Source organism: Lottia gigantea (genome assembly GCF_000327385.1).
Source record: "Lottia gigantea unplaced genomic scaffold LOTGIsca_27, whole genome shotgun sequence".
NCBI lineage: Eukaryota > Metazoa > Mollusca > Gastropoda > Lottiidae > Lottia > Lottia gigantea.
Window position 1 is genome coordinate 1,760,606 of NW_008708846.1, and position 26,485 is coordinate 1,787,090.

At 34.8% G+C, this 26,485-nt stretch overlaps 1 protein-coding gene across 1 annotated transcript; it reads right to left on the reverse strand.

The window, feature by feature from the left end:
* Nucleotides 1-380: 380 nt before the first annotated feature.
* LOTGIDRAFT_161061 (hypothetical protein) lies at nucleotides 381-11,435 on the reverse strand (the record flags this gene model as incomplete). The annotated part of the gene is made up of 6 exons (XM_009056301.1): nucleotides 381-537; nucleotides 2,895-3,121; nucleotides 3,341-3,543; nucleotides 9,111-9,167; nucleotides 10,768-10,830; nucleotides 11,432-11,435. 6 exons carry the CDS (start codon nucleotides 11,433-11,435, stop codon nucleotides 381-383), a joined length of 711 nt encoding a protein of 236 aa, XP_009054549.1.
* Nucleotides 11,436-26,485: the final 15,050 nt, after the last annotated feature.

A 26,485-nucleotide genomic window follows, 5' to 3' on the forward strand; every position in this document is an offset into this window, starting at 1 on the left:
TAGTATGTTAAATTTTTGAATTCAGAAATAAATATTTTGTAAATGTGCAAAATGCTGATATGACGCTTTGTTTCCAAGTTTGACTTTGTGAATGCTTTTGGCAATGACTCCGTTCCGTAAGAGGGGCTGACATGGAAAAGGCGTCCTTCGTTCGGATGGGGCAATAAACCGAAGGTTGTGCACGTCAAAGATCCCTCGACAGTTGGAAAGCGAAAAAGATCAGGCAAAATGGTGCAGAAAAGTAGGACTTAAAAACTCCATTCATTTCATTTCATTTTTTCCGTTCCGTAATAATTTGGCATTCTTTCGTGGAACACTAAGCTTTAAACATTTATCTCTGTTTACTCGTTATAAAAGGAGATATTTAGATTTCCATTGAGCTATGTAAAGAAAAACAGGTCTATCTCCAAGGCGTATTTTTGTTTTTTTAAAAGTTTAAATAATCTAGCTACAGAAAATAGAAGCGCCCGGGCTCGGGAATTCGACAATCTCAAATCACACACTGCATCGGCTACCTTACCGCGCTTTCTCTGAACTCTGAAGAAATAGTGTACTATATATTAGTGATTATAATTTACCATGTTACTTTCTGTACTGCGAGTTAAAGTTATATATTTTATATATTATAAAATTTATATTGAATGGGCGTCTTTTATGTCACACTGACCTAATAAAAGATGGAAATTAATCAGACTTTTTATCATTTCCATAAGAAAAGTCGACATTAAAATGGTATAGATCATCTTTTCATCGCAGAGCCCTACTCAAGCGCCATTGTTATATACGAATACTAATTCGGCAAATGGACCGAAGGAAGGCATACTGATAGACTATTTATATGCCACACGGGACCCTTGCATCTATTTCTACTCTTAATTACTGTTTCGTCTGGTTGTAAGACAATTCCTTGTGGAATATGACTCAAATAAGAGTAATACGAGGTTATTCGATTATGCATTTCCTCCATTCATCGCTTATACATGACGGGCCAACATAACCCATCTGACTCATTCACTAGCATCTAAATTACAATTCTATAGAGTTGTAGCTGTCAATGTAACTTATTTCTATATTCAGATTATTTAAATTATGAGGTTGAGGGCATTCGAAGATCGGACTATTAAACCTTTAATTTAATGAATCACATTATCGTGGGTGGTACATTACATCACTGCTAAAGCCCGCTTCACTAATAAAATGAACGGAATAACGTATTATGGTGGCGTTTTCACCATTGTTCCACATTTTTCAGCTTAATTTAGTAACAACGTCACTGTAAATTAGAAGATATAAAATCAATGTAAAACGCATTCGTCGTATAGAGAAACACATAAATTAGAAATTATTTAAGCTTTGTGAAGACCGACCAAATCCATGCAACTCTCTCATATACAATCAAAAGCCTTATTTCACTATCACAATTTCGGAAGTGGTGGTGGGAAACCTAAAAAACCTCAATCGCCATGTTTTGAATAGTGTAATATGTGAATAAGTAATTAGTATTTTTCACAAGAAATATGTTAAGATATTAGGGCAGAGCTTTAAAATCCATTCATAAAGTCCATTCTGGACGTAGAAATCATGTAATGTGAGAAAAAAAGGGTATTTAACATTTCTGGCCTCGAACAAAAGGGACATGAGATTACACATAAATATTTGGCCAACTACCCGACCAGGTAAATATCATGGATATCATTACCAATTATATTTTAGAAATAAACATTTCAACTAATGTTTATGTGCAATTATTGAATATTCTGAACAAATTTTACACAATTTGCTGTAAAAAGCCTGTATGTGACGTTTTAGAAAGGTCTTTTCTAGCATTTTTGTTGATTATTTTAGGTGTCGTGAACTTTGTGAAAATGAAATGAATGGAGTTTTACGTCCTACTTTTTCACGTGTGACATGTATTTTTTTTTTAAAGAAAAAAGGGTATTTACCATTTCTGGCCCTAAACAAGGGGACATGAGATTACACCTAAATATTTGGCCAACTAATATCATGGATATTATTACCAATTATATTTTAGAAATAAACATTTCAACGAATGTTTATGTGCAATTATTGAATATTCTGAACAAATTTCACACAATTTGTTCATTTCTGGTGGAATTGTTTATACACAATTTGCTCTAAAAAAGCCTGTATGTGACGTTCTAGAAAGGTTTTTTCTATCATTTTTGTTGATTGTTTTAGGTGTCGTGAAATTTGTGAAAATGGAATGAATGGAGTTTTATGTCCTACTTTTCTGCACCATGTTGGCTAATGAAGACGGGCAGTTCCATGCAGGGTGCAATGAGGGAAATTTTGCCAGCCTTTTGCATTAGCCTGCTGTTTTCGATTTCCTACTTTCGAGGGATCTTTAACGTGCACAGCCTGTAGCAAACGGGGCCCCGGTTTATTGTCCCATCCGAACGACTAGACGCTTCTCCATGTCAGCCCCTCTTACCTGCATCACTGACAAGGCGAAACCGAGTTGAAAAATCCGAAGGTTTTATCTCGACCTATGCCTGGATGGACCTTCAGGTTAGCGAGCAAGCGTCTAACTCACTGAGTCACCGCCCCCCTTAAGGTGTCGTGCAGAAAGTTTCCCACAACTGCACTTCTTCAAATATGTTTCTCTTTATGACTTTATTGATAAAGGCAAGACGATGTGACTAATCTTGTAAATATGTGTCGTTTGTGTTTAAAAGTTTTTGACGACGTACATTAGGCCTAAAGTTCTTCTTTGAGCGCACTGCGACCAAAGTGAAACATTATTATCACAAAGAAATGGAGACCTTGATTACTAGATGTCTCAAAGCGCAACTAAAAATTCTGTATATTGGTATATAAAACTATGTCAATATTATGCGTTGTTCAGGACTACGAACAAAATTCTCATGACTCACCGTCTTCTGTTGATACCTCTACAACATCCAGGACATACAGGGTTTGTCATTACTTTATGTTGTTCATTACAGGATACGGTGTAAAACCATTGAAAGCCTTCATTGCCTTCTGTAGGTTGAAACACTTCGACCTCTGTATCATTCATATCACGTGCATATCTCAGTAGTCTCCAATTGGTCGAAGATGGACATACTGACTGTGCGGTAAAATGTTGAAACGTTCTTTTCTGAAATTTCAATGATAACATTCGTCAATTTGCATGGAATTTGACAACTCAAAACAACGAAACGTTAAATCATTTGAAATACACGTTTATGGATATTTTTTCCTGAAACTTAAACGATGGGCATGCTGATAATAAAGTAAAGTGTCTTAATCGACTTGCAGAAATAGTTTTGGCAATTCTTTTAGTTTTGGCAAATGTGGTTTAAAAAAGGATACCTACTTCGTGATCATTGGGTCTTAGCGTTTGGTTAGGTATGGTGGGTTTTTTGGAGCCGACTTTTAATCGTCTGTCCATTAATGCTGGATGATTTTTGAGGAAGGCATATAATCCTTTCAATCGTTCTTTAATAAATATTGTTTGATGTGGTGTCAATTTTTCTATTGTATCATCACCAAGATCATTTATAATACTGTTAGTGTAGGCTGGAAAGAGAAGAAAAACATATTTGCTTTGAATCAGCATTACTTGATCGTTAATTCCAGATTATGATTTTTTGCTTGAATGGCTTTAAAAACCCCACTCCATCGAAAACATGTCGGGATCGAATTGGTTATGAGGTAAAAAGTCTCCTAGACAGGGTCAATATAGATTGATAAACACTACATATTATATGTTGATAATTTCTCGCCAAAGACAATGGTCAAAAAATTATTGTAGTGAAGCTAAAGTTGTTAGGCCATGAATAAATCAGAATACAAATCTAATCTTCTCGATGCAAGAGGCACAATTCTCCGTGCTAACTCATATATTTTACCGACTTAGTTGTGTGCAATTGTTTTATCGATGAATTAATTCTTTTTACATGCCATAAAAATGTGGAATGTTGTAGCATGTACTACATATTCGTTAGTTTGTTGAGAATTCGACTACTGCTGAAGTCAGATCTTGATGAAACATGGCATGCTTATTTTATATATATTACATTAGAGTTACGATGCTAACTTGTTTGGAGATGTAGATACGGAAATGAAATACATGGAGTTTAACGTCCGTCCTACTTTTCTGCACCATGTGGACTTATGAAGACGGGCAACGCCATACAGGGTGCGATGAGGGAAATTTTACAAGGACAGCGGCATTAACCTGTAGATTTCCAACTGTCGAGGGATCACTTACGTACACAGTCTGTAGCACACAGGGCCTCGGTTTATTGTCCCATCCGAACGACTAGCAGCCATATCCATGTCAGCCCTGATACCTATACTAACAGGGGGAAACGAGTTGAAAAATAAGAAGGTATTATTTCGACCTCATCTTCGGGTTAGCGAGCAAGCATCTAACTCGATGAGCCACCGCACCCCTAAGAAAAGTAGATAAATAAACAAGCACTACTTGTCAAACTTCAGTATAGGTCCCATAACATAATTTGTCACATTTTGTAATACTGCGCTTCCGGTTTTGTAAAATAGTTTGTTTTATTTATTCTAAATACCTATACCTAGGGTTTTATGCCATGAGTTATCTGTATAGGACAGAAACAAAGGATAATCATTAAACCAGACTGATTAGTCATGCATTAATGATCCACTCTGGATGTTCTTTATGGACAGTTTATCTTTGAAACTCCCCGGTCTCCCACCTTTGCAACTCTCTGATTGATGTCATACATAATGCAATAACAAATTTTGACCTAGTCTACAAGATTTGCTGATAGCTTTAACCTGATAGCCTTTATTTACTCACTAAAATGTCATTATTAGTAATTTGGTTCATACACTAATACAATTTTCTAACGTAACAAGTCTGATGAAATTGATTCTGCGATTTTAACCTTCTTCACCTTATTTGAAACTTTGCCATAATAACCTTATGCTATATATCAACAGTTTTAAGTGAACACAGCTTCTCTCCATTTGTTACCAATCTAGCTCTAGGGATGAAAAGCGAAGACAATAAACAGGCAACGTTACAAGCAATGTATGATGAAAGATCGGTGAAGTCTAAATGGCATAGGCACAATAATCCAAAAACTGTTTATCGTGGTATTGAGGTCTGTTACCATACTGGGTTTGGTATTCCTTGTAAAGCCAAGCGTTTAAAAGGGTACAAGTTGAAATCGAATTTAGGAATTAATTTAGTAAAATTGTCAGACTCGAGGACAATCTGAATTTGACTTGTTCTTCCATGAGTCAAGATTTAAACTCTCAATACAAACGCTGAAATCAACATGGCGACTTATAATTAGAAGAAAATCTTAATTTTAATCAAAATTAAATTTGAACTGTTTACATTTTAGTATTTTGTATCCTTTGACGTAACTAGCTTTCATTATTAAATTGACATTACAGTTGATGTTTATACCTAACTTAGTTGCCAGCTGAAATTATCTGACAACTCACACATTTACGACACTGATTTATTATTTCTATAGCTAGTCTTCTTTATCACATAATCTCTACAAATAACCTCCAATAACAAGCGTGGGTGATAACGAAATTTGTCCAAAAAAGATTTAGTTATGTTGTGTATATAGCGTAAAATATTAAGTGAAATACGTGTAGAAAATATGTCTTCTCTGATAGCTTCTGTGAAAAGAATCTAATTTTAATAATTCCTTCCTCAAGTTTTTGTGTGATAAATTTGCGAGAAAAGAAAATAGTGTGAATTTTTACTTCCAACATTTTATAGGCGCACATAGAAATGTGAACGTATATTGCCGTCGCTCCTGTCCGTCGGTTCATTTCTTGTAGGCACGATAGTGACTACTGTTTTTATACGATCTTGTAAAACTCGGTATGCATGCATATATTAATGAGATCTCGGTCATATTCGAATTTGGAAACAATCAATCAAATTTGGCATTAAGGCGCAATAAAGGCTACGGTTCCTTTTTATCCGATCTCGATGAAACTTGGTATGTATATCTTTATTGATGAGATCTCCGTCAAGCTCGAATTTGGATGAATGGAGTTATTGACCTGGACTTAGTAAAAACGCGTCAAATTTGGCTTGTCGGCATGATAGAGGCTACAATGTTTACAGGTAAAAATCAGCTGAACGGTTTTAGACTTATTGCCCGTCGATGAGACCTTTTTTCATGTTTGAATTTGATGATAATTTTATGAACTGTTTTTGAGGTTTTACCGTGAGTTAAAAGTATTTTTAACATTATTTGAAAACTCATTATTAAGCCACTACAGACTTTGTTATCATTTCTGACAGCTGGTAGTGGGCGTATGCTACCTTGCCTTGCACACTAACTTCTGAACTTTAAGACGGGCAACACCATGCACTTTGCAATGAGATAAACGTTTCCAGGAGGGCGGCATATAATTTTTATTTCCTACTCTTTATCGTTCTCTAGTCGTTCTATTCAGTCAGGCTATATTCAGGGAAAACCTAAGAGAAAATCACAAAGTGGTAAGGATTTATAGGGAGAAGATGGGTAATGTAATTGATTCGGATCCTGAAAGGATTATTAGAAAAGAAAAAGGTCGAAAACCCCTGCATTAGAATAACATGATGAAGCTAACATCACGTGTTTCATGATATTTCATAATGTCATATTATCATGTCTTCAAGGAATTCAGTACAATAAGTTATAATTTCTTATGACTTTTAGTTTAACATTGAGAAATTAATCATACACTTCTCACATTCCCAGAGTATACGAAGCTTCAGACACATTGAGTACGGGCACAGTTCATCAGAATCTTTATTTTTTATGTTGGCCAGACAGAAAATGTTTCTCCGGCACACTTTGGGGGCACTAATTTTTGATAATTGTCACCAAATTAAAATCCAAATTTCGCATAAATTTCGGTATTGATACAACCCTGAACCATAAATGAGCCATAAGCTACAATGTCCACACAAAGTTAAGCCTTACCCTCCACTGTATTGTGGTTTTGGCCATCCATGACCAGGCAACCACGTCGCCAGGAATGAATTGGTGCACAGATTTTGTACTCACTAAATTTGAAGAATTTTTAGGCTCAGAACTCATTTCTATCTATTTTGAGGTGCCAAAAAAACGTATCAAAATTTGTCCTTTGGTACAAAGACACTGTAAATGAATCGAACCCTGCAAAACTGAAGAAGGTTTTGCTGGGGCTTAATTCTCACTTGCTGGAGCCAAGCCCCCATGGACCCCACTCTAACGACGGGGCTGTGACCAGGTGACCCAAAGGTAAATGTGTGAGGAAAGTTTTTGGCAAGGACTACCAAGCAGACTTGATTTCCCAATGTTATTCTCTTTTTCTGTCGTGATTTATGATGTGTATAGCTCATCATAAAATGTCGCAAATGAAACGGACTACTCGAGATATATCAACGAAAAATATACGGAACGAATGTTTAAATTAACTTATGCGCCGAATTGATAAATACTGTGTTTTAGTTGTCATTAATGCATTACTGTATGCCGGGTAAGTCAGGATGACAGCAAATTCGTATTGAAATAGATTCATCCAAGGGTTATATTATGAAAGAAACTTGTTCATTCAAAATTCGTAATCTCATGAATACAGAAATGTTATTATGCCCCAAAATGTCACATAACCATTCATTAAATTCTTGCAATATGTTGAATGAATGAGATTTTTTATGTTATTATTTCTTCTGATACAACCTTCCTGTGTGTCGAAATTCTTTCAATATAGCATTAATAATTCATTTATTATCTTTTTGTGTTAAAAACTAAACTAAAATAAACTAAAGTAGTCTGTTCAACACAAATGTAGCCTTATACAACAAAAAATATCAAAGTTTAAGTATTATCTTTGTCCTTGTTCTGGTAATGGATAAGTAAATTCTTGACCATAATTGAATGAAAAGTCTGTCTATCGTAATATCGGCCTGGCATTTTATTAGGTAAGACACTCAACATACGTTTGCGCCATCATCTCTTTTTTAAAAAAACAACAGACTTATTTACAATTGTTTCAATTGTTTTAGTTTTTTAAACTAGAAGCAATTATAAAATTTATTAAGGTAGCATGCCTGGCAAGGTAATATACGCCTTTGGCAGCTTCGATTTTAAATAGAATTTTTTGGCAGTACAGTTTTTTTGGCAGTACAGTAACAAAAATTTTTGGTACTCCCCTGGGAACTCAAAAACACATTCCAACCTTTGTTCCCCGAATTTGGTTAGGGATCCTACAGGCTGGTCTCCTACTTATTTTATTATTTCAATCACAAAATATGATCTGTATCAATTAGTGACTTTTGCAGTCTGTATCATGGTTTATCATTATCATTCGCTCCTATTAGCGGTAAAAGGTTAGTGTATCTGTTGTTATGGAAGGTGTTGTATTCAGGTAAATATAATGTAGTTCAAGGATATTTCATGTACTAACAAACAATATTCAACTACTTCGATGGTATTGTTTCATATTATTAATTCTTGATAAAAGAATTTTCGCTTAAAAAATAAAAGACAATTTCGAACACATCTTAAATGTTATTTTTTTTTGTCACTTATTTACCTATCAGCTCCTGGCCTTATGAGAATATAGAAGTAAAAAATAAAAATAAAATGTCGCTATGAGCTAAAGTCTAAAATAAAATGAAATGAAAGGAGAGTAGAACGTCCATAACTGAAGACGGGCAAAAACATTCAGTGTGCTATGAGGCAAATTTTTGCCAGGACAGTGGTATTACCATATTCTATTTTAATGTCCTAATGTCGAGGATCTGTAACGTGCACAAACCGAGGATCCATGTGCTACGGGCTATGACTCATTACAGCATTTAAACATGAACTTTAACTTTTAGCATTGATTAAAGATGAATGATATTTCTGAGATTACTCTCATCTGTAGTAAATTTGATGGTCAATCCCTTTGGGGTAGGCCTACCTTTAAACTCACAGGTAACCCCTGCGAATTTTATTTTTCAACAAAGTCTGAATCAACCCTTGCAAGGGATTCGTGGAGTTCGTTTTCTCCACAACTATAGAGTAATACCAATCTTGAATCAAAATATTATAGGCTTTATAACGGAAAAGACAAGTTCCCCCATAATATCATAAACTTCAAAGGTGACTCACCATCAATAAGATACTGAGCAGCGCCGTTATCAAATAAGTCACGTAATGGTGAATCATCTACAAATGAAAAAAAAATCTTACTAATATAATCTTACTATAAGCAAGCAATTCGAGACACCAAGCCACTGATTTTGTGATATGTAAGCTTGCAAATTAATTGTTTACAATGTATGTTCCAATTTGACTAACATGTACTATGATACACACAATATATCTTTCCATGTTAAATTGTGATCAGGTCCTTTAAAGACAAATATTAATTAAGTTAAAGATGGGTTCCTTTTTTTGTAGTGTCAAATTAAGCAAACTACTTGATGAATTGGTGTTTCTAATGAATTATCATGTATTCTTAATCATATCATCATGTTCCTATTAATTAATTATTGATATGTGAGACAAACTGGTATTTTTCCAAGTCATAAGAACACCTCTACATTCTATTCATATAGGTATTAGCATTTTCATTTTCATAAATTAAAAAAGGGAACCCATCTTTAACTGGATAAAAGATGAAACATTCTGTTTTACCAGCCAAATAATACAAATCAGTATTCTGAATTTTTATCTCACGAGTGTGAAATACACTCAAATTTGAACTTCATCTCAATTGTATGTGTTTTTATATACACATACCGAGTTGAAACTGTATATTCCAGAAAACGTAATCAGTATACTTTTAAAGTCAAACGTATTGATACAAAGTGCTTTGAATCAAAAGACAAACGAGAAAAAAGTAGAACAGACATTTCACTTTAAAAAGTCCTACCTATATGCCAAATGTATTCTAATATTTCTCTTCTGAATGTTATTATTTGTTTATATGCGAATTTTTTCTCCAGTTTTCACACAAACATATCACGATTGTAAATTAAATGGATCCGTTTAAAATGCATAAAAATCAATACATTATTCCTAAAATTGATTTCATCAAAATATCCGCTATATGGTAAATTGAGTCTACGTCGAGTTAGGTAGACTATCGAAGAAAAGGCCTTATCATTTTTTTGTCATTCATCATTTGTCAGACAATTATGAATTGCACTTAGTTATATTTTTTAATATACTTTTGTTATATTCTCATTATTTTACATTGATGATTAATGGCCTTTTTTATTGAAAATAATATTTCGTAAGATGTAAAAGAAACGATATAAGACGGAAATGTGGAATATTAAGGAAGAGCTAGCTATCAAACCCAGAACTTCATACAAGACAATATCAATGTCTACAACTATCTTAATCTTATACTGCTTGCAACGGATGACAAAATGATATTCTGATGGATTGGTGGACCAAGTCTACCTTAACATACCGACGCAAGAAAAAAACCGTTGCTTCCAGCAGCTACCTTCAATTGCCTTAAATGGTTAAATACAGGAGATGATATGAAAAGACCTACACGCACAAACGTAAGAAACAGTTGAAAATTCTTGCTTGCTTGACAATTCAAGGTGCCCTCACACCATAGTGAATACCAGTTGCAATGTATGGTTGCAAATTATGGAGGTGATCATGAGTGCCGAACGCAACTCACAACTCAGTTGCGTTGGAAAGTTATGACTATTCTCATTCGCAACCATAGTGATCGTTATGATGCGAGGGCCTCTTTAGTTTAGTTCGGATATTTCAATTGTCCGATTAAGTCCAAATTTCTTACCTATGTGAAAGCCCATATCTTGTAAATTATTCTCTGCCATATTCCAATCAGACCTACGACATTCTGAAATAGAAAACGTACAACAATGGTATACACACATTCAACACGGTTAACTTAAAGCGGCTCTCACAACATAGCGATCACCAGTTGGGTATGGGTGCGAAAAAGAAATAGTGGTCATACTTCCGAACGCAGCAATGGGTTTCATAGGTTTGCGGTACATAACAAGCATACATGTGATTGCAGACACACCTAGTGTAAAATTGCTCTCTCACCGTAGCGATCACTAGTTGCGTATTAGTGCGATTTAAAAAAATAGTGGTCTAAATTCCGCACACAACTAAGATGAATCCAATGGGTTTCATAGGCTTGAGGTATGCAACAAGTACGTAGGTAATCGCAAACACGCACAGAGTTAGTTCGGAAATTTTGAACATCTAAAAAATGCCTGTGATTGATTTTTACGCAACATGAGCACATTGAAAAAAATTTCATATCCCCAAAATAAATCTAGATCAAAATGAAAATTTATCTAAAATGATATCGAAAAAAAAATTGGAATAAAAAAATAATCAAAAGAAAGTAAAAAGAAGCAAAATAGAAATAGTGTGGAGCCAACAAAATTACGCTTTCTTTCCTGGCTTGTGAATCAGAAAAAGCACACCCATCTTTAACACCTGTTGCCTCTCTGTGATTTAGTTTGACAACTCAACATCTGTTCAGACGTGACTGTTTTTTATAAATAATAATACTCTTTATTCAAAGAAAAATCTCACAATGAGACATAGAATAAATTAAACTTATAAGGTGGTAACAAATAGTTACAGCATGGTAATAATAAATTAATTGATCTGTTAATAATATAATTTAAATTGCTATATTATAATACAAAATAAGAATAAAAAAACATTTCGACTGTTACTAGAATTATACTTTTAAATAGGTCATACATGTTGAATTATACAAGTTATAAATTGCGCAAATTACGGTAAACCGCAATGCATTAGACAAATCTTTTGCATTGTATTAAACATTAAGTAACATAAATTACATATGTACTAAGATAGGGTCTATATACATTGGAACTAGAAAATAGAACGATTAATTATTAATTGTCTTTCAAATTGCATAATTATAATAGTTTAGATATTTGACTTTGGTTATAAGTTTATCAAAAAAAGTTTCAAAGAAAGATGATTTAGGTCTACGGCCTATTCTTAGGTTCAATAAGAATTTCGTACAGGAAACAAAGCATCTAGCATTAGATATATTCAGCATATACACCTCAAGTATGTCAAACAGGTGCAAATATGAAGGACATAAAACTCAGTACCATTTCATTTTTACGAATAATTACTACTTGTGATCAGGTAATTACCATCTGTCGTGTAAGATCAGAGTGGTGTTTTGAATACATCAATGATGATGTACCATATGTTATCTATCTGTTTTCATACATGTACTGTCATTAACAATATGTAATTTTAATATCATGAAGGGGGAAATTGTAGACTTTTTTGAAAAAATAATTGATAGGTATAGTTTAATGTCTACACTTGACACTTTTGTCAGAACGCCATTAAAACCAAATGTGTTGAGAAAGAAGCAGAACATTAGGTTTTATGTAGACTGAAAGTGAGCTATATCTCAATAAATGAAACATTACGACATGACATTTGCTCATTGATATCATAATTTCTTGTTGATCATAATGAGACACAACTCAGTGAAGAAGATTATAAAATAATAAAATCCCGAATTGAAAGTTACCGATTTAATTAATCCGTTGTTATTCATATAAATTGATAAACGATATTCATGTTTTCTAATTACAAAATGAAATGAATGGAGTTTTACGTCCTACTTTTCTGCACCATGTCTAATGAAGACGGGCAACGCCATGCAGGGTGCGATGAGGGAAATTTTGCCAGGGTAGTGGCATTAGCCTGCCTTTTTCGATTTCCAACTGTCAAAGGATCTTTAACGTGTACAGCCTGTAGCACACGGGGCTTCGTTTTATTGTCCAAACGACTAGACGCTTTTTCCACGTCAGCCCCTCTTACCTGCATCACTGACAGGGGGAAACCGGGTTGAAAAATCCGAAGGTATTATTTCGACCTAGGACGGGATTGAACCACGGACCTTCAGGTTAGTGAGCAAGCGTCTAACTCACCGAGCCACCGCGGCTCCCTTTTCTAATTACAGCATCAAAACTGAGAAAATATATCAAAGAATAAAACGCAGCATTTATTGTGAGATTACTTCACTAGTTATATTACATATTAGCAGCAAATTTGTCTTGCTAATTTGCAATGTTTAAAATATGTTTTTGTCACACTGATCTGTCATGGGAACAATACAGAACAAAGAACTTGTGTACTGTTCATTGCCAGATCGGATGCATTTCATTCTCTATAGTCAAATCCTTTCACCATAAGTAATAACCCTTTTGAAGTCACCAGAGTGACCCTTAATTATTGTACGCTCATTATCACTATATATAATGAAAGATGGAGATCAATGGCGAAGTGTGAAAAGACTGAAAATTCGTTTATTTATATAATATATCTATATACAAACCTTTTTATGACAGATAGGACCTAACTGCCATGGTAAAAAGTACTATTGTTTTGAACACCACCGCAGACACCAATAAATTTGACTTACAAGAAACTGTTACACATAAACTCTTGTACAAGAGCACATTTCAACCCATCTTCACAATGTCTCACTGTGTCTTTTACGTTAACTGCAATGGCCACCTTCCTTGTATCACAGAAGTTTGCATATGCAGCTATTTGGTAGGATTGTACGTTTGCAAATACAGTCTCGACCAAAAGTCTGTAAACAACAAGGGCTAGCAATCTGGCTATTGCAGTCAAGGTACGACAAGCGTGACACTGAGAAGATGATTTCACTCACGCCTTTTCTGATTTTATGCAATTATGCGCGAATGTTTTTACAAAACTGTCAGAGCGAGGGAAGCACAAAACAAACTCCAAAAATGGGGAAGGTAGCAGCTGTGAACATACTGTAGACAAGCTTACTGTATTTATACACGAAATATATCAAGACAAATAGGACCAACACTTGCCATAATACAGGTTTGCGCCCTGGTTGTCACGATCAGATCAAGCAAATAAGTTTCCATTTTCAGATTTAACACCCCTGAAGCAATCACCTGTACCTTTCACAACCCCAAAAATTTGTTTCATCCACATTTGCAGCATGTGTTGATGTGAGGTGCTCTCTCAATTCAAAATACATTAATCTCCTACACCAGTTGGCCACAACCCTGACACCCTAGTCCCACACTCCCAGGGAATGAAAACATCCCAGGTTGGGAAAAGGGGTCTAGCCTATCGGGCGAGTTATTATTTCCATCTTTCTAGATACACTGAAAAAAGAAATTGTGCAGACTGTCGGAGACTCTCCCGTATATTTAGAAGAAGTCAAAACACCTCATTGCACGGATTAACAGAAAAAACTATCCAACCGATGGACACCATCAAATAGCTCCTATTTCAGGTTCTAACTGAACCATCTGTACCACCCAAGGCCTGCCGTCTACCATCCTTCAGGGAGAAGACCAACCCCTCTTTTCCCCGATATCTAATAGGGATATTCCAGTTTACTTGTAAAACATTGCTTTATATGTTTTAAAATGAGAATAGAATTTGTATAATGTGTACAGAAGTACATGTAATGTGATGTAATGTAATCTTGTCACTGTTGCATCAAAGGGTATAGATCTTTAAATTTGTTTTTGAGAGACATACACTCAAAACCCCGACTATGTCATCTTTATATGAATGGCATATGACTGCAAAACAATGGCGGCTTCAGTTGGATGACTTAAGGCATCTACTGCTCTACAATTCTACAATGACAGTAACCTTTTAAATCCTTTACTCAGTGGGTTTAGTTTCCTGTTATGTGTTCAACAGTACAAAAACAATCCTCCTACAATATTGTCAATGACATTTCTATCGTTAGCCAATTTATTTGGAACATGGTTGGCTTAAGTCGAGGAACTCTCTTTTTTAAATTGGATAATCACAGATCCTTTGATAAAATTACAATACGAGGATAAATTTAGTAAGCTGTAATGCGCTAGAGTAATCTGGTTTGTTAAGCTTCGTTTTCAGTTGATCTTCTCTTTTTCCTTCGGTATTAGCCTATAAATCACTTTTGGAAATTATTTGCTTGTCTTAACAGTGTCCTTGTTCTGCCTATTGACTCATAATACGTTCTCTGCAATTCATATCAATTGAATTATTTCTTACTAATTCTTAATAACAAAAGTAGATCCCTATCTTCTCAATTTATATGTTATATAACTCTAGAATACGCGTGATACACAAAGAACAAAAATCTAAGTAATAATGGTATGATATCGGTAATATCTGGTTGGGAGAAAAACTGTCATTTTTTTTTCAATATAAGCATTGTTTTTTTACGGTAGCTGGAAAAATTCTATCAGCTAGCAAAGTGATAAGGAAAATAAAATCAAACGTGAAACTAGCTCATTTTTCACGATATTTTACTTGCACCACCTCACGTCATGGCTATCATTTGGGGAGAAGCTGTTGAGATGCACAGCCAATTGAAACCACCAGACATAACTACCATTACTCTCCAATTTTATATGAAATATTTCTTCCGTCCTCTGTACTTCTGTAGGTCTGTACATTGTGGTGAATCAATTTCCCGAAATCTACCCGGATCTAATAGTTCGCTAACCTATTCATGGCAGAGTGAGAACGGGTGGTATTACCCCATTGTCCATATTGTCTCTTCTACGAAAGCTCAATTCATCATACTACATTATATTTTGTGGAAAGTCACAAGGTTTACGATTTCGTCAAATTTGCACGTGATCTACCGATTTCAACCAAGCTAGCACTATTGTTTTCTTAAAAAAGAAAGAAAGAAATAACTATTTTCTACAAGGATAACAACTTAGACACACAGTTAAGGTTCCTTTCTACCACCTGGCCAAACCTCTTGACATTGATCAAACTGGGTCGATTGGAATTATTAGTTAACGCACGCCGATCGAGAATTGAACCCACCGCCACCATTTGCTTGACGTAACCCACAAAGAGAGTGGGTACTCCAAACAAAACAAAACAAAATAAATTCCACTGATACGGAAGAAGAAGCCAAAAACAAACTTTATGACTCTGGGGTTCCTCATGAATGTCGTGTTAATGCTGAGTAAGCCTATATATTAGCATTGTCCCGAGTCTATCCATTTCTGTTATTAAAAGCTTGTCATAATTGACAAGCATTGTCTTGCTACAAATGGTAGCTTTAAAAATGTGTATGATCACCAATGAGTGGGCAGAAATTATATAGTCTAATCTGTGTAAATATGTTGTTAAAATTCATATCAAGTTGATATATATTATTGGCACTGTCTTATATTTGACTGATTAATTAATGGTGGTTGACATAATCAACATGGAAAAAGCAAGAATGTATGATTACCCGAATGGGTGGTTGTACACCGTGTGGGATAGGGTCATTTCAGTGAAATTAACATGAAGTTCAATTCAAATTGTCAGATCAGTATGTTTCAGTCTATCATCACCAGAATCCAACAAAATACTGGAATTATTTCTGATAGTTCCCGAGAGATGTGTTTTACTATTAAGTATTTTATTCTCATTCAAGTTCATGGAGATCGAGGAGAAACAGACGAAAGTTATTAAATCGTGTATAAATAATGTTGTAAGATATGATAATCTGATTTTGGCTGCAAAAGGACAGACAAGGCTATGCAGTAAATAGCCAGTAATGGGAGAAGGTGGGTTTTATACTAGCGAAATAGAAATATAACTAAAAGAGTGAACAACTGACAACTGAATCAATTCTAGTCCAGAGTCATTTGCCCATTTTGACAGTCTTCTAAAATTGAAATACCATTGATTTTTGTAGACCATATGTATTTTGAATATGTATATATAGGCTGGTCAAATTCAAACTTTTGGTGTATAGATATAAATAACAAGCACGGTTGAAATATCGGTATGTATAACTGTCCCGCAGGACAATTTTAGTCGCGCTTTGTTACATCAAATTGGACACAGTGACGAAATGATGGTACATCTAATGTCAGTATGTGCCATGTCGACCATTTTTCTAATATGGTACTATATTTGTTATAGACATGGGGGAATTTCTCTTGAAGGCTCTTATAGTGGGCATGAACTATCTTGCTTGCTCGATTGCTGGTTGTATTGAACGGGACAACAAACGGTGCTATGCCTACATTATGTTGAATATTTAGTCCTATAGGTCTTGTTGTATTCAATGTCTCAATCCAATGGGCTTCCCTAGATTGACGGAATATGGTAGTTTCATCTTGTTTTCGTTAATTTCAAAGTTTTTAAATGTGGTTGCCAGGGGGGCATTTTATTAACAACAATCATTGAACAAACACAAACATCATTATACATGCAATTAAAATTGTAATCACGGTTATCAAAACCACTCTAGCATCCACTTGTATACTATTAGCAAACTTCCTTTTCAAATCAGTAAATTGTGTGGAAGCAAATAAATAGGGTGTTTCGAAATTAGGGCCTCCTCCTCCACAGCCTAAACTAATATATATATATAAAGACAAAAACTAAAGTGATTCTGAACGGTATTTATTTAAGTTTTTAATATTTTCTGTGGCTTCCATCTGCCTGTAGCACTACACGCATTGTTTTTGGGGGATGATTTTAGAAAATCGTTCAAAGAGACTTGAAACATAGAACATTATGCAAAACCTCAAAAATACAAATTGTAAACATCTCCGAGGAAAGGATATACATGTACAAGGATCTACAACGATGGTAGACCCACGAGTTTGATTCTCAACTGTTATGCGATATTCTGAAATCATACCACTCCAGAATGGAGGCCTTGGTATAGACAGATGGTGGCAACACAAAATATTAAATACTTATAGAGAAACTTAAATAAAGATTCGTTCAGAATCCCATTGGTTTTTGCTGTGGAGGAGGGGATCTTAATTTCGAAATTGTTAAATGTTACTTGCATGTAAAACATCGGTGAAACAACTTGCCAATACAGAAATCCTTCCATTCTTAAAAGAGGCTATCAATTGTGGAAATTCCAAATTCGAAGGCCATTTCATCCATCCTACGCCACTATCAACACCTTTTGACTAAAGTTAAGGTAAGTACGTTGAATGCAGCTCCCTTTCATACCTTTGTATGTATTTGAATGTTATGCGCCATACTAACTTTCTGAATCGTGGGGTTTCACGACAAATTGCTTTTCTGTCAGATACCTTTGTTGCTCCTGGCAAGAAATGATGCTAAGACAGTTGTGCCTTTTTGTCAATTATACTCATTTTACGTCATGACAAACAGAATTACAAGCACGTGGTCTGGAAATCAAGTGTCGCGTCAAATGTTTCGTTGTAGATCTTCAACAGGTACAGAACAGGTATGTCAGAATGAAACTTTATTTTCAAAAATGTGAATAAATCATATTTCGATATCCCTATAACATCAACATGCAGTAATGAACGTGAAGACCTGATAGATAGCGATTACAGCTCCCAGAAATGAAAGAGTTCTTTTTTCCTTCTCCTCTGCACCTGATTGGGCAAGCAGCTCTTTTCAAAAAAGCTCTTCTACTGTTAGATAGAATGAATTTCAGGAATGAATAAGTAGTTAAAATAAAAAAAAAACGATATAGTGTCATTATTAACATTCCGACCAACTGTTCGCTTTCGGTATAATATATACATATTAATATTTTTAGGAAAAAAATTGTCGTATTCCCCTTGACATATAGTTAATATGTATCTTCAAATTGATAAGTGTCTTCGTGTCTGGCGTGTCTTCTCATATTTAGAACGGTGTATCTTTGTAAAAGAGCCCATGTATCTAACCTATTGAAAACCTCCCAGACTGTTTGCGAAAGCTTTTATTATCATAATGATCTTTAAAAACTTAAAACCTTTAAAATCTAAAACTTACCTGTGGATATGATTAAGACCAAAATTCCAAATAAAAATTTATTCAGTAATAGCCAAAGTTCACATAAAGTCAACATTAGAAAGAATAGATCGTAAAGAAAGCATTAGAAAGTCACTCACAGAACCTCCCTAGTTGTCATAATTTTAAATTTCAACGTTTCACTTATTTTACACAATTTTACGACATTGAACCGACTCCAAAGGCGTTGACCACTCGAATGTTATTGAATGACCAGACGGCCATTTCAAATTGTCACTACCACGCTTGCTCAGACTTCACGTAGGTCTACCGCCTTCGCTTTTAAAGTGTTGATCATGTGATTTAGACTTACATGTAGTAATACCTGACTGTGTAGAATAATAATCGTCACGAGTCAAGATTGAAGTAGATGTTCAAAGATTCAGACCAGGAAACGAGAATGTTATTACCTACGTGGCATGTTTTTCGATAAAAGTGTAAAAACACGCTGTACAAAATGTAACTATACTATACGTATAACTTCTGACGGAAGTACTTGTATGGGCGTAGTATATTGTATCGCATCATATGGAATTACATGTATACAAATTATTAAGTTCGTGTGTTAAATGAACATTTCACAGACACATATATCATGACCAGCAAATAAATATATACGTTATTATATAAGTTTTTCAGTTTGGGGAAATATACAGAAGTCTTCAATATCTTATTTATCAAATATTTTTTTTGTAAGCTAAATTCCAATACAAGGCATTTCAATACTGTCATTCTATTGCATATTTATATTTTTATAATTTTTTTAATATGAGTTATTGCTCTTGTTCTTCAAAACGCGTTCGATTTTTAGCTCGTAAACACTCTACAAGTCACAATTCTTGACTGATTTTGACAAAACTTGCTGAAATTGTTTATTATCACCCTATTGAAAATCAGAAAAATCAAAAAATATTTAGTATTAGTTGTTGCCCTTGTTCTTGAAAACGCGTTCGATCTTTAGCTCGTAAACACTCTAGAAGGGACAATTCTTGATGGATTTTGACGAAACTTGGCATGAGTGTTTGTTATCATCCGAGGATAAACACTAATGAAAATCAGAAAAATCGAAAAATATTTGGTATGAGTTATTGTCCTTGTTCTTGAAAACGCGTTCAATTTCTAGCTTGTAGACATTCTAGAAGGCTCAATGATTGACAGATTTTGACGAAACTTGGTGAAATTGTTTATTATCACCCATGGATGAACTCTATCGAAAATCAAAAAATGTTTCATAGGAGTTATTGACCTTGTTCTTCAAATTTTAGCTCTAAAAGGCATGATTCTTGCCATATTTTGACGAAACTTGGTTTTATTATTCAGTACCGAGCTGAAGATTGAATATTTGCCTTCTAGAGTTTTCACGAGCTAAAAATTGAACACATTTTCAAGAACAAGGGAAATATCTCATATTCCATATTATTGAGTATCGCTCTAAAGAGTTCAAAAGAAGTGTATGACTGAAGGTTGGATATTTCATACTGGTGATTGTTACTGTATTGCTAAATATTTTTATTCAAAATCAAAGCTGCCAGTGGGCGTATATCACCTTGCCTGGGAAGCTATCTTAATATCAGGTTATTGCAATATTCGGGCACCTAATTACTTCGACACGATACTATAACGTCATCAGTAATATTGTAACTTCCATTAGAGACGGATGATATGGACATTTTAAATTAAAGTTTAAATAATTAAATATTTAGTTGACTATTATCCTTTGAACATGCCAAAGAATAATACTTTATTAGTACTATAGTTTTTGAAAAAGTTAACGATGTGGTTTAATCATAGTTATTACAGCCCTCAATATTTATTTCACAACATAAATGACAATTTTCCTTTCGTGATATATGAGACCGTGATTAAAGCGGCCTACTCCAGTTATATTGACCGCTCCTTTTGCAAGTTTCACATATTAAAAAATATTCGAGGTCAAGGGTGATTACTCTTATAAATTTCGAAATCTGCTAAACCTGATTGTCGTGAGATTACAACTTGCCAAGATCTATAGCGAGCCATATGCAGTATCAGAATACATCGACCATTTCTTACTACAACTAGCGCGTTAACATTGAGCCTACCTTAAGGATACAATTGTCAATAAAATCGAACACTTCCGATGTGTCGTCTATGTACACTAATACCGCTGGGTAATGACAGTCCGTAAAGCATTTGACAGAAACCCAGACCCAAACAGATGAAGAAATTCTACATCTGTAATAGATTCACTTTCGTCACAATGATTTTACATCCAATGGTAAAGCATACCTGTAAACCCCAGAGACAGCTCCTGGCAAGCGCTCTGCCCCTTTTCATAGCAGAGTGGAAGCGTGAGATAACCGCTTTGTCTATTTGACCCATTGTTATACGGTCCTTTTTATACGCACACATTAATTTAGGCGTATATAGCCGTCTGTCTGTCTGTCTGTCCGTAAATATATAACTGACTTAACACAAAGATTTGTCACTTGCTGCCACTCAAAAGATTCAATTCTATATGGATTAAATGAAACTAGACTGTTAAATTAATCCCACTTGAATAAAAAAAAGCTGTAAACAAAACCCATGAAATATGAAAATTTCACTCTCAGAGACATTAATTTACTGATAACTCTTGTCAACCTCCCGGACAAATTAGCCGCCCTTACAAATGTGGGCATATTACGATGGCATCGCTATTTTTTAGATGAAATTTTCATGCTCGACAGAACAGCCTCGGAAATTCATTCATAAGCATGATTCGCCCTGAAAACAATCTGCCAACGCCAGCCACAAGAGTATAGATTTTCTAGATACCACTGTCTGCAAACGGGACTCCATAGCAGAAACGAATAAACTTGATATTGAGCATACCTTTTGGGTATAATTAAGTCACAGATTTTACGATTTTTTCGCATTTGCAAAAGATCTATTGATTTCAACCGAGCTTGCACGATTGTTTTCTTAAACCTGTGAGAGCGTTTAAACGATTGTTTTGAAACAATTCCATTTAAGTAGAGATAGCAGCTGAGAACAACGATATCCACTACAATGATAGCATCAATTTGCACCATTCCAATTTTCAATCAGACCTCTGTGGTTCCTGCAATTCCACGTTATACACTTCTTTTGAATTTTTTGGAGCGATACCAAGTTTAGTAAAAATCAGTCAAGAATTGCGCCATCTAGAGTGTTTACGGGCATTTCAGAACAAGGGCTTAAACTCATACTAATTATTTTTCGATTCGTCTGATTTTCAATAGGGTTCATCCTTGAGTGATTACAAACAATCATACAAAGTTTCGTCAAAATCAGTCAAGAATTGTGCCTTCTAGAGTGTTAACGAACAAAGGTGGACAGATGGACCGACGGACATGGGTGAAAACAGTATTCGCCCCCATTTCATGTGGGCGTATAAAAATACAAATGATAATACCCATTTCAAATCTCCACAAAAATGGAGTTTAGACAATTTCTAAAAACTACAATCCCTTAAAGAGAAACGAAATTAGTACTCACAGATTATCTATCAAATTAGCAATGACAACAAGTATCTAATCATTTCTACTTAGACGATCTAACCCTATTGGGTGAATAGAATTTGATTTACCAGAGGACCAAATATCGAAATTCCTCCAAGCTTCGGAGGCCAACTAGGGAGGAATACTGAATACAGCAAGTTCGAAATTCCCCCGCGTGTATAATCAAAAGATGCAAATTTGAAATATAATACGATCCGATCTTACCATGTAAGACAAATCAGGTTTATACATTCTTACGTTCTTCATAATTTTGAGATAGAGGTGTGAGAAGTAAACGCATGTAGCACGTAGCAATACAATACAGGCATAGCACCCTTTGTTGTCCCGCCCAATACCACTAGCAATCGAGCTAGTACGATAGTCCATGCCCACTATATGAAAGCCTGCAAGAGAAATTCCCCCATGTCTATCAAATCAAATTTATGTTAATGTTTGTTCATACCAAAATCCTTTAAAACTGTCGATTCTAGAGAGTTCACCAAGAATTATGGACGGCCTGTTGCAGGCAATATTTACTTTGACAGAAAATTATGAGCGCATAATAATAATAATAATAATAAAAACCAGGCAAAGTTGGCGGCGAGTTTTTCTTTAAAATGTAATTTATATAAAGTATTTATAAATAATGAACGTAAGTACGTGTTAATGTTATTATCAATGAGAACATAATCATCAGAATGTCGAATCATGCCAGGACAGCTGACAGCGATATATTATTATGCTTATCTATCGTGTTCATGAACTGAAAAGTTTAGTTTGTATTATTTCTTTCTCTCTACAAAGTTAAACATTTTTCTCGATAGTCCTACGTGATGATTGATGATCTGTTAGGTCGTCTTTTTCAAGATCCTGGCACATTCACAAAGACCTGCCATGAATCACTCGTTTGATGCCATCATAAAGGCAGCATTTCAGTTGTACTCCCACAACATTTATTTTTTTCCCTTTCATTCTCTTGTCTTCTTTCCAATATGATTAATAGATTCAAGACGTGCTATTTATGTTTTTCTGAAATCCGAAGTTGTTCAGTTTAATTATACCGTGATTTGAGGATTTGTTGCAGCTAATAGAGTTTCGTTTAAACATCTCCATTGATTACGTTTTCTCAAGTAATGAAATAAAAATGGATCACTATATCCGGCACATTGATGATGTTCAACGTCTACTGGTGAGATAACTGATCTTTTTTGTTTAAGCACCACTATTTTCATTAACACTCTTTGGGGAGAGATTAATACATGTATATTAAAAATATTTTTCATGTGTTAGTTAATCCAGTATTTATCATCGCCCCTGTCGGATGGTCCCCCCATCTTTAGTTAAATCTAAGTACCAAATGTACCACATTATCGAGTAAATGTGATAAGAAAGCACAGTTTTGATCAGTTTGGGTGTGATTTTGACGAATCCCTTTTTCATCAAAACTGTCCGGTTTATTGATTAAGAGACGTTTTTAAAAGGGTGAAAGCTGCAGTGAAAATTTAGAGCAACCGGACGCCTTCGTTTTGTAAGACGGGCAGCAGATTGTGTTCATATTTACCAGATATAATTTCAAGCATTGAATTTATCTACAATAATAATACAAAGCTTGTTCGTTAAAGATCTCCCAACAGTTGCCATGGCAAAATTTCCCCCATTGCACCCTGCAGGGCGTTGCCCATCTTTATTAGCTCACTTGGTGTAGAAAAGTAGGGCGCAAAACTCCATTCATTCATTCATTTATTCATTATTTAGTTTGTAACCTCTACAAGTCACGATTCATTTTCACACTCTTTGGGGAAATACTTATTTCAACATCTTAATATCCGTTTTTACCTTGTTTGATGTAATAAAACGGGATTCCAATAGCAGGGATAAAAGAAGTCAAAGAAAGAATCTACTGACTAATTTGGAACTCAGTCAAACAGGTAATGGTTAATATAGCTGTAAGAGCTAAATACGTCTTGAATTGTTTTAAAATTCAAAGCCTGGTAAGGAATCTCGTGGTAGTACAGAAAATATCTGTATATAACTTTATTTCCTTGGTAATTTTAACACTACATAAGCAGATGTAATGTAAATCTCCGATAGCCAGATACGATGTTTTTCATAGACCTATTGCTGTTATTGACTACATATGTTGAAAAACAATAGACAGTGACATTCGATGTCATGGTTAACGATACGTATCGTTGATTTTTTTTTTTATTATTCTATAAGCACTTATATTATAAAAAGAACGCATTTTCAATTTAGTGTTCAATATATGAGTGGGAGTGAGTGTTACGAAATACTGCACAAAAAACCTAAAATACATTGAAGATAAACTTTTACGACTGGTCATAGTAATCCATTACTGTGCTGTTCAGCTTAATTCGTATCATTTCATTTTGAATGTCAATGACTACCCAGGGAGCTTTTAGGTTTTACTCCAAATAATAAAACTCCCATAACAATTAATATCAGCAGCTGCTTCCACCAAGGGACACAATTCATGTTTGAAAAGAATAATTGTCATCGACGCACCGAGTCACCTTTCTGTCCGATATGGAACTCGCATTGGGTTCATTAAGCGAAATTTAATAAGATACGTTATAATTCCGGGTAATTCCTGTTGGAGATTGTGATCTGTTTGCAATGCATTATATGGCTGTAAGCCTGATAACATTTACCATTTACAGAATAATAACGTGAGAAAGAAACTTAACAAGCACCCTGATTTACCTCATATCCAAATGAATCAACATCAGGGAGAAAAAAAACGTGTGCCTTCGTAGCGAAGGAGTTTCGGGTCCTTGTTGAAGTGAATCAATTACAGATAGCATAATACATATTATATTACTCTGCATAAATATCACGCTGGGTTTTCTGAGAGTTATTTAGTCCATGCTATCTATCGCACAGGGTTTAGTTTCGATTGTACTGGTTGTCTTCGGGGAACACGTTGTCTGGCTTGATTAGTGAATGACCATCTTTATGATGACATATTAAATCATTTTGAGGTTTATTAATCTTTCGTATACTCCTTTTATTACGATAGAAGGTGGTATTTAAATTGTTCCAATCAGCTTTAGATCAAACGATTGTTAGTTTCTTATTTTAACAAGAGGTTTATTTGCTTGTATATTAGCTACAATTGATAGTGCCATGGGAATTATAAGAATGAACAGAACATATTGAGCCCAAGAGACTTTTTCTTGATGACGTTACCGGCTGAATATGACACAATCCAATTAATTTGTCAGTATTTTCGGTGAGAAGTATTAATAATATCTTGCATTTGTACTATTATTCTACCTTAAAATTTTTGCAATTCCTCTTGCATTACATGATGTATTAATAGTAATGTCAATCAGGTAATTGTTGATTGGATTTAACCGCGGGATTCCGATTCGTTATGCTGGTATCACACCCAATGTGGTAATTTTGGTTCCATATCAGAGCCAATTTACTTCTTGTGACGTTTGAAATATAGTTAAAAAAATACTTTGAATTTACGTCTGGAGAAATAGAGATATATGGAAGTCATTTAATGTTGATATGATAATAATGGTTTTTTTGAATGAATGAATGGAATTTCACGTCTACTCTTAATGGGTGTTTTGATAGTGGTGATGCACCACTTGGTGGTCCTTTAGGGCCTAGTTGTTTGTGCAGTTCTCTTATGAAAGATGATTGTTTTGGGGGCGATCCTCAATATTTTTTCCTTTCGCTGGTATCTAATCTTTGCTGTTTACTGACTAGGAAACACTGTAGGCGTTGGTCACTTCTCTTTCCTTACTGCCACATTACAACAGTGCGTTCGTCAAGTTGCATACGACGAAATACAAATAGAAGCAATGAAAAGGATTAGAAGCACACAAAAAATTCATAAAAAAAACGTGTGACCCACGGGTGCAAAGATATAATTCATTGTGTCATTACAGCTATACTGTACCACGATGATTAGTTGGAATTATAAGGGATGCTACACTACACTATATCCCATTGTGTCCAAACCACACAACCATTCGTCATATTTCCTCGGGTTCGTGGTAACACAAATGAGAAAATTTTACGCATTCATAGCTAAATATTGTAAACAAATTTCAGCCAATCAAAACGAATCACTTTATGACGCTTTGGGTCTAAAGATTTACAACCCTAAAATCATTCGACAATTTACCCTTACCACCCACAGTTCATATCCGATTT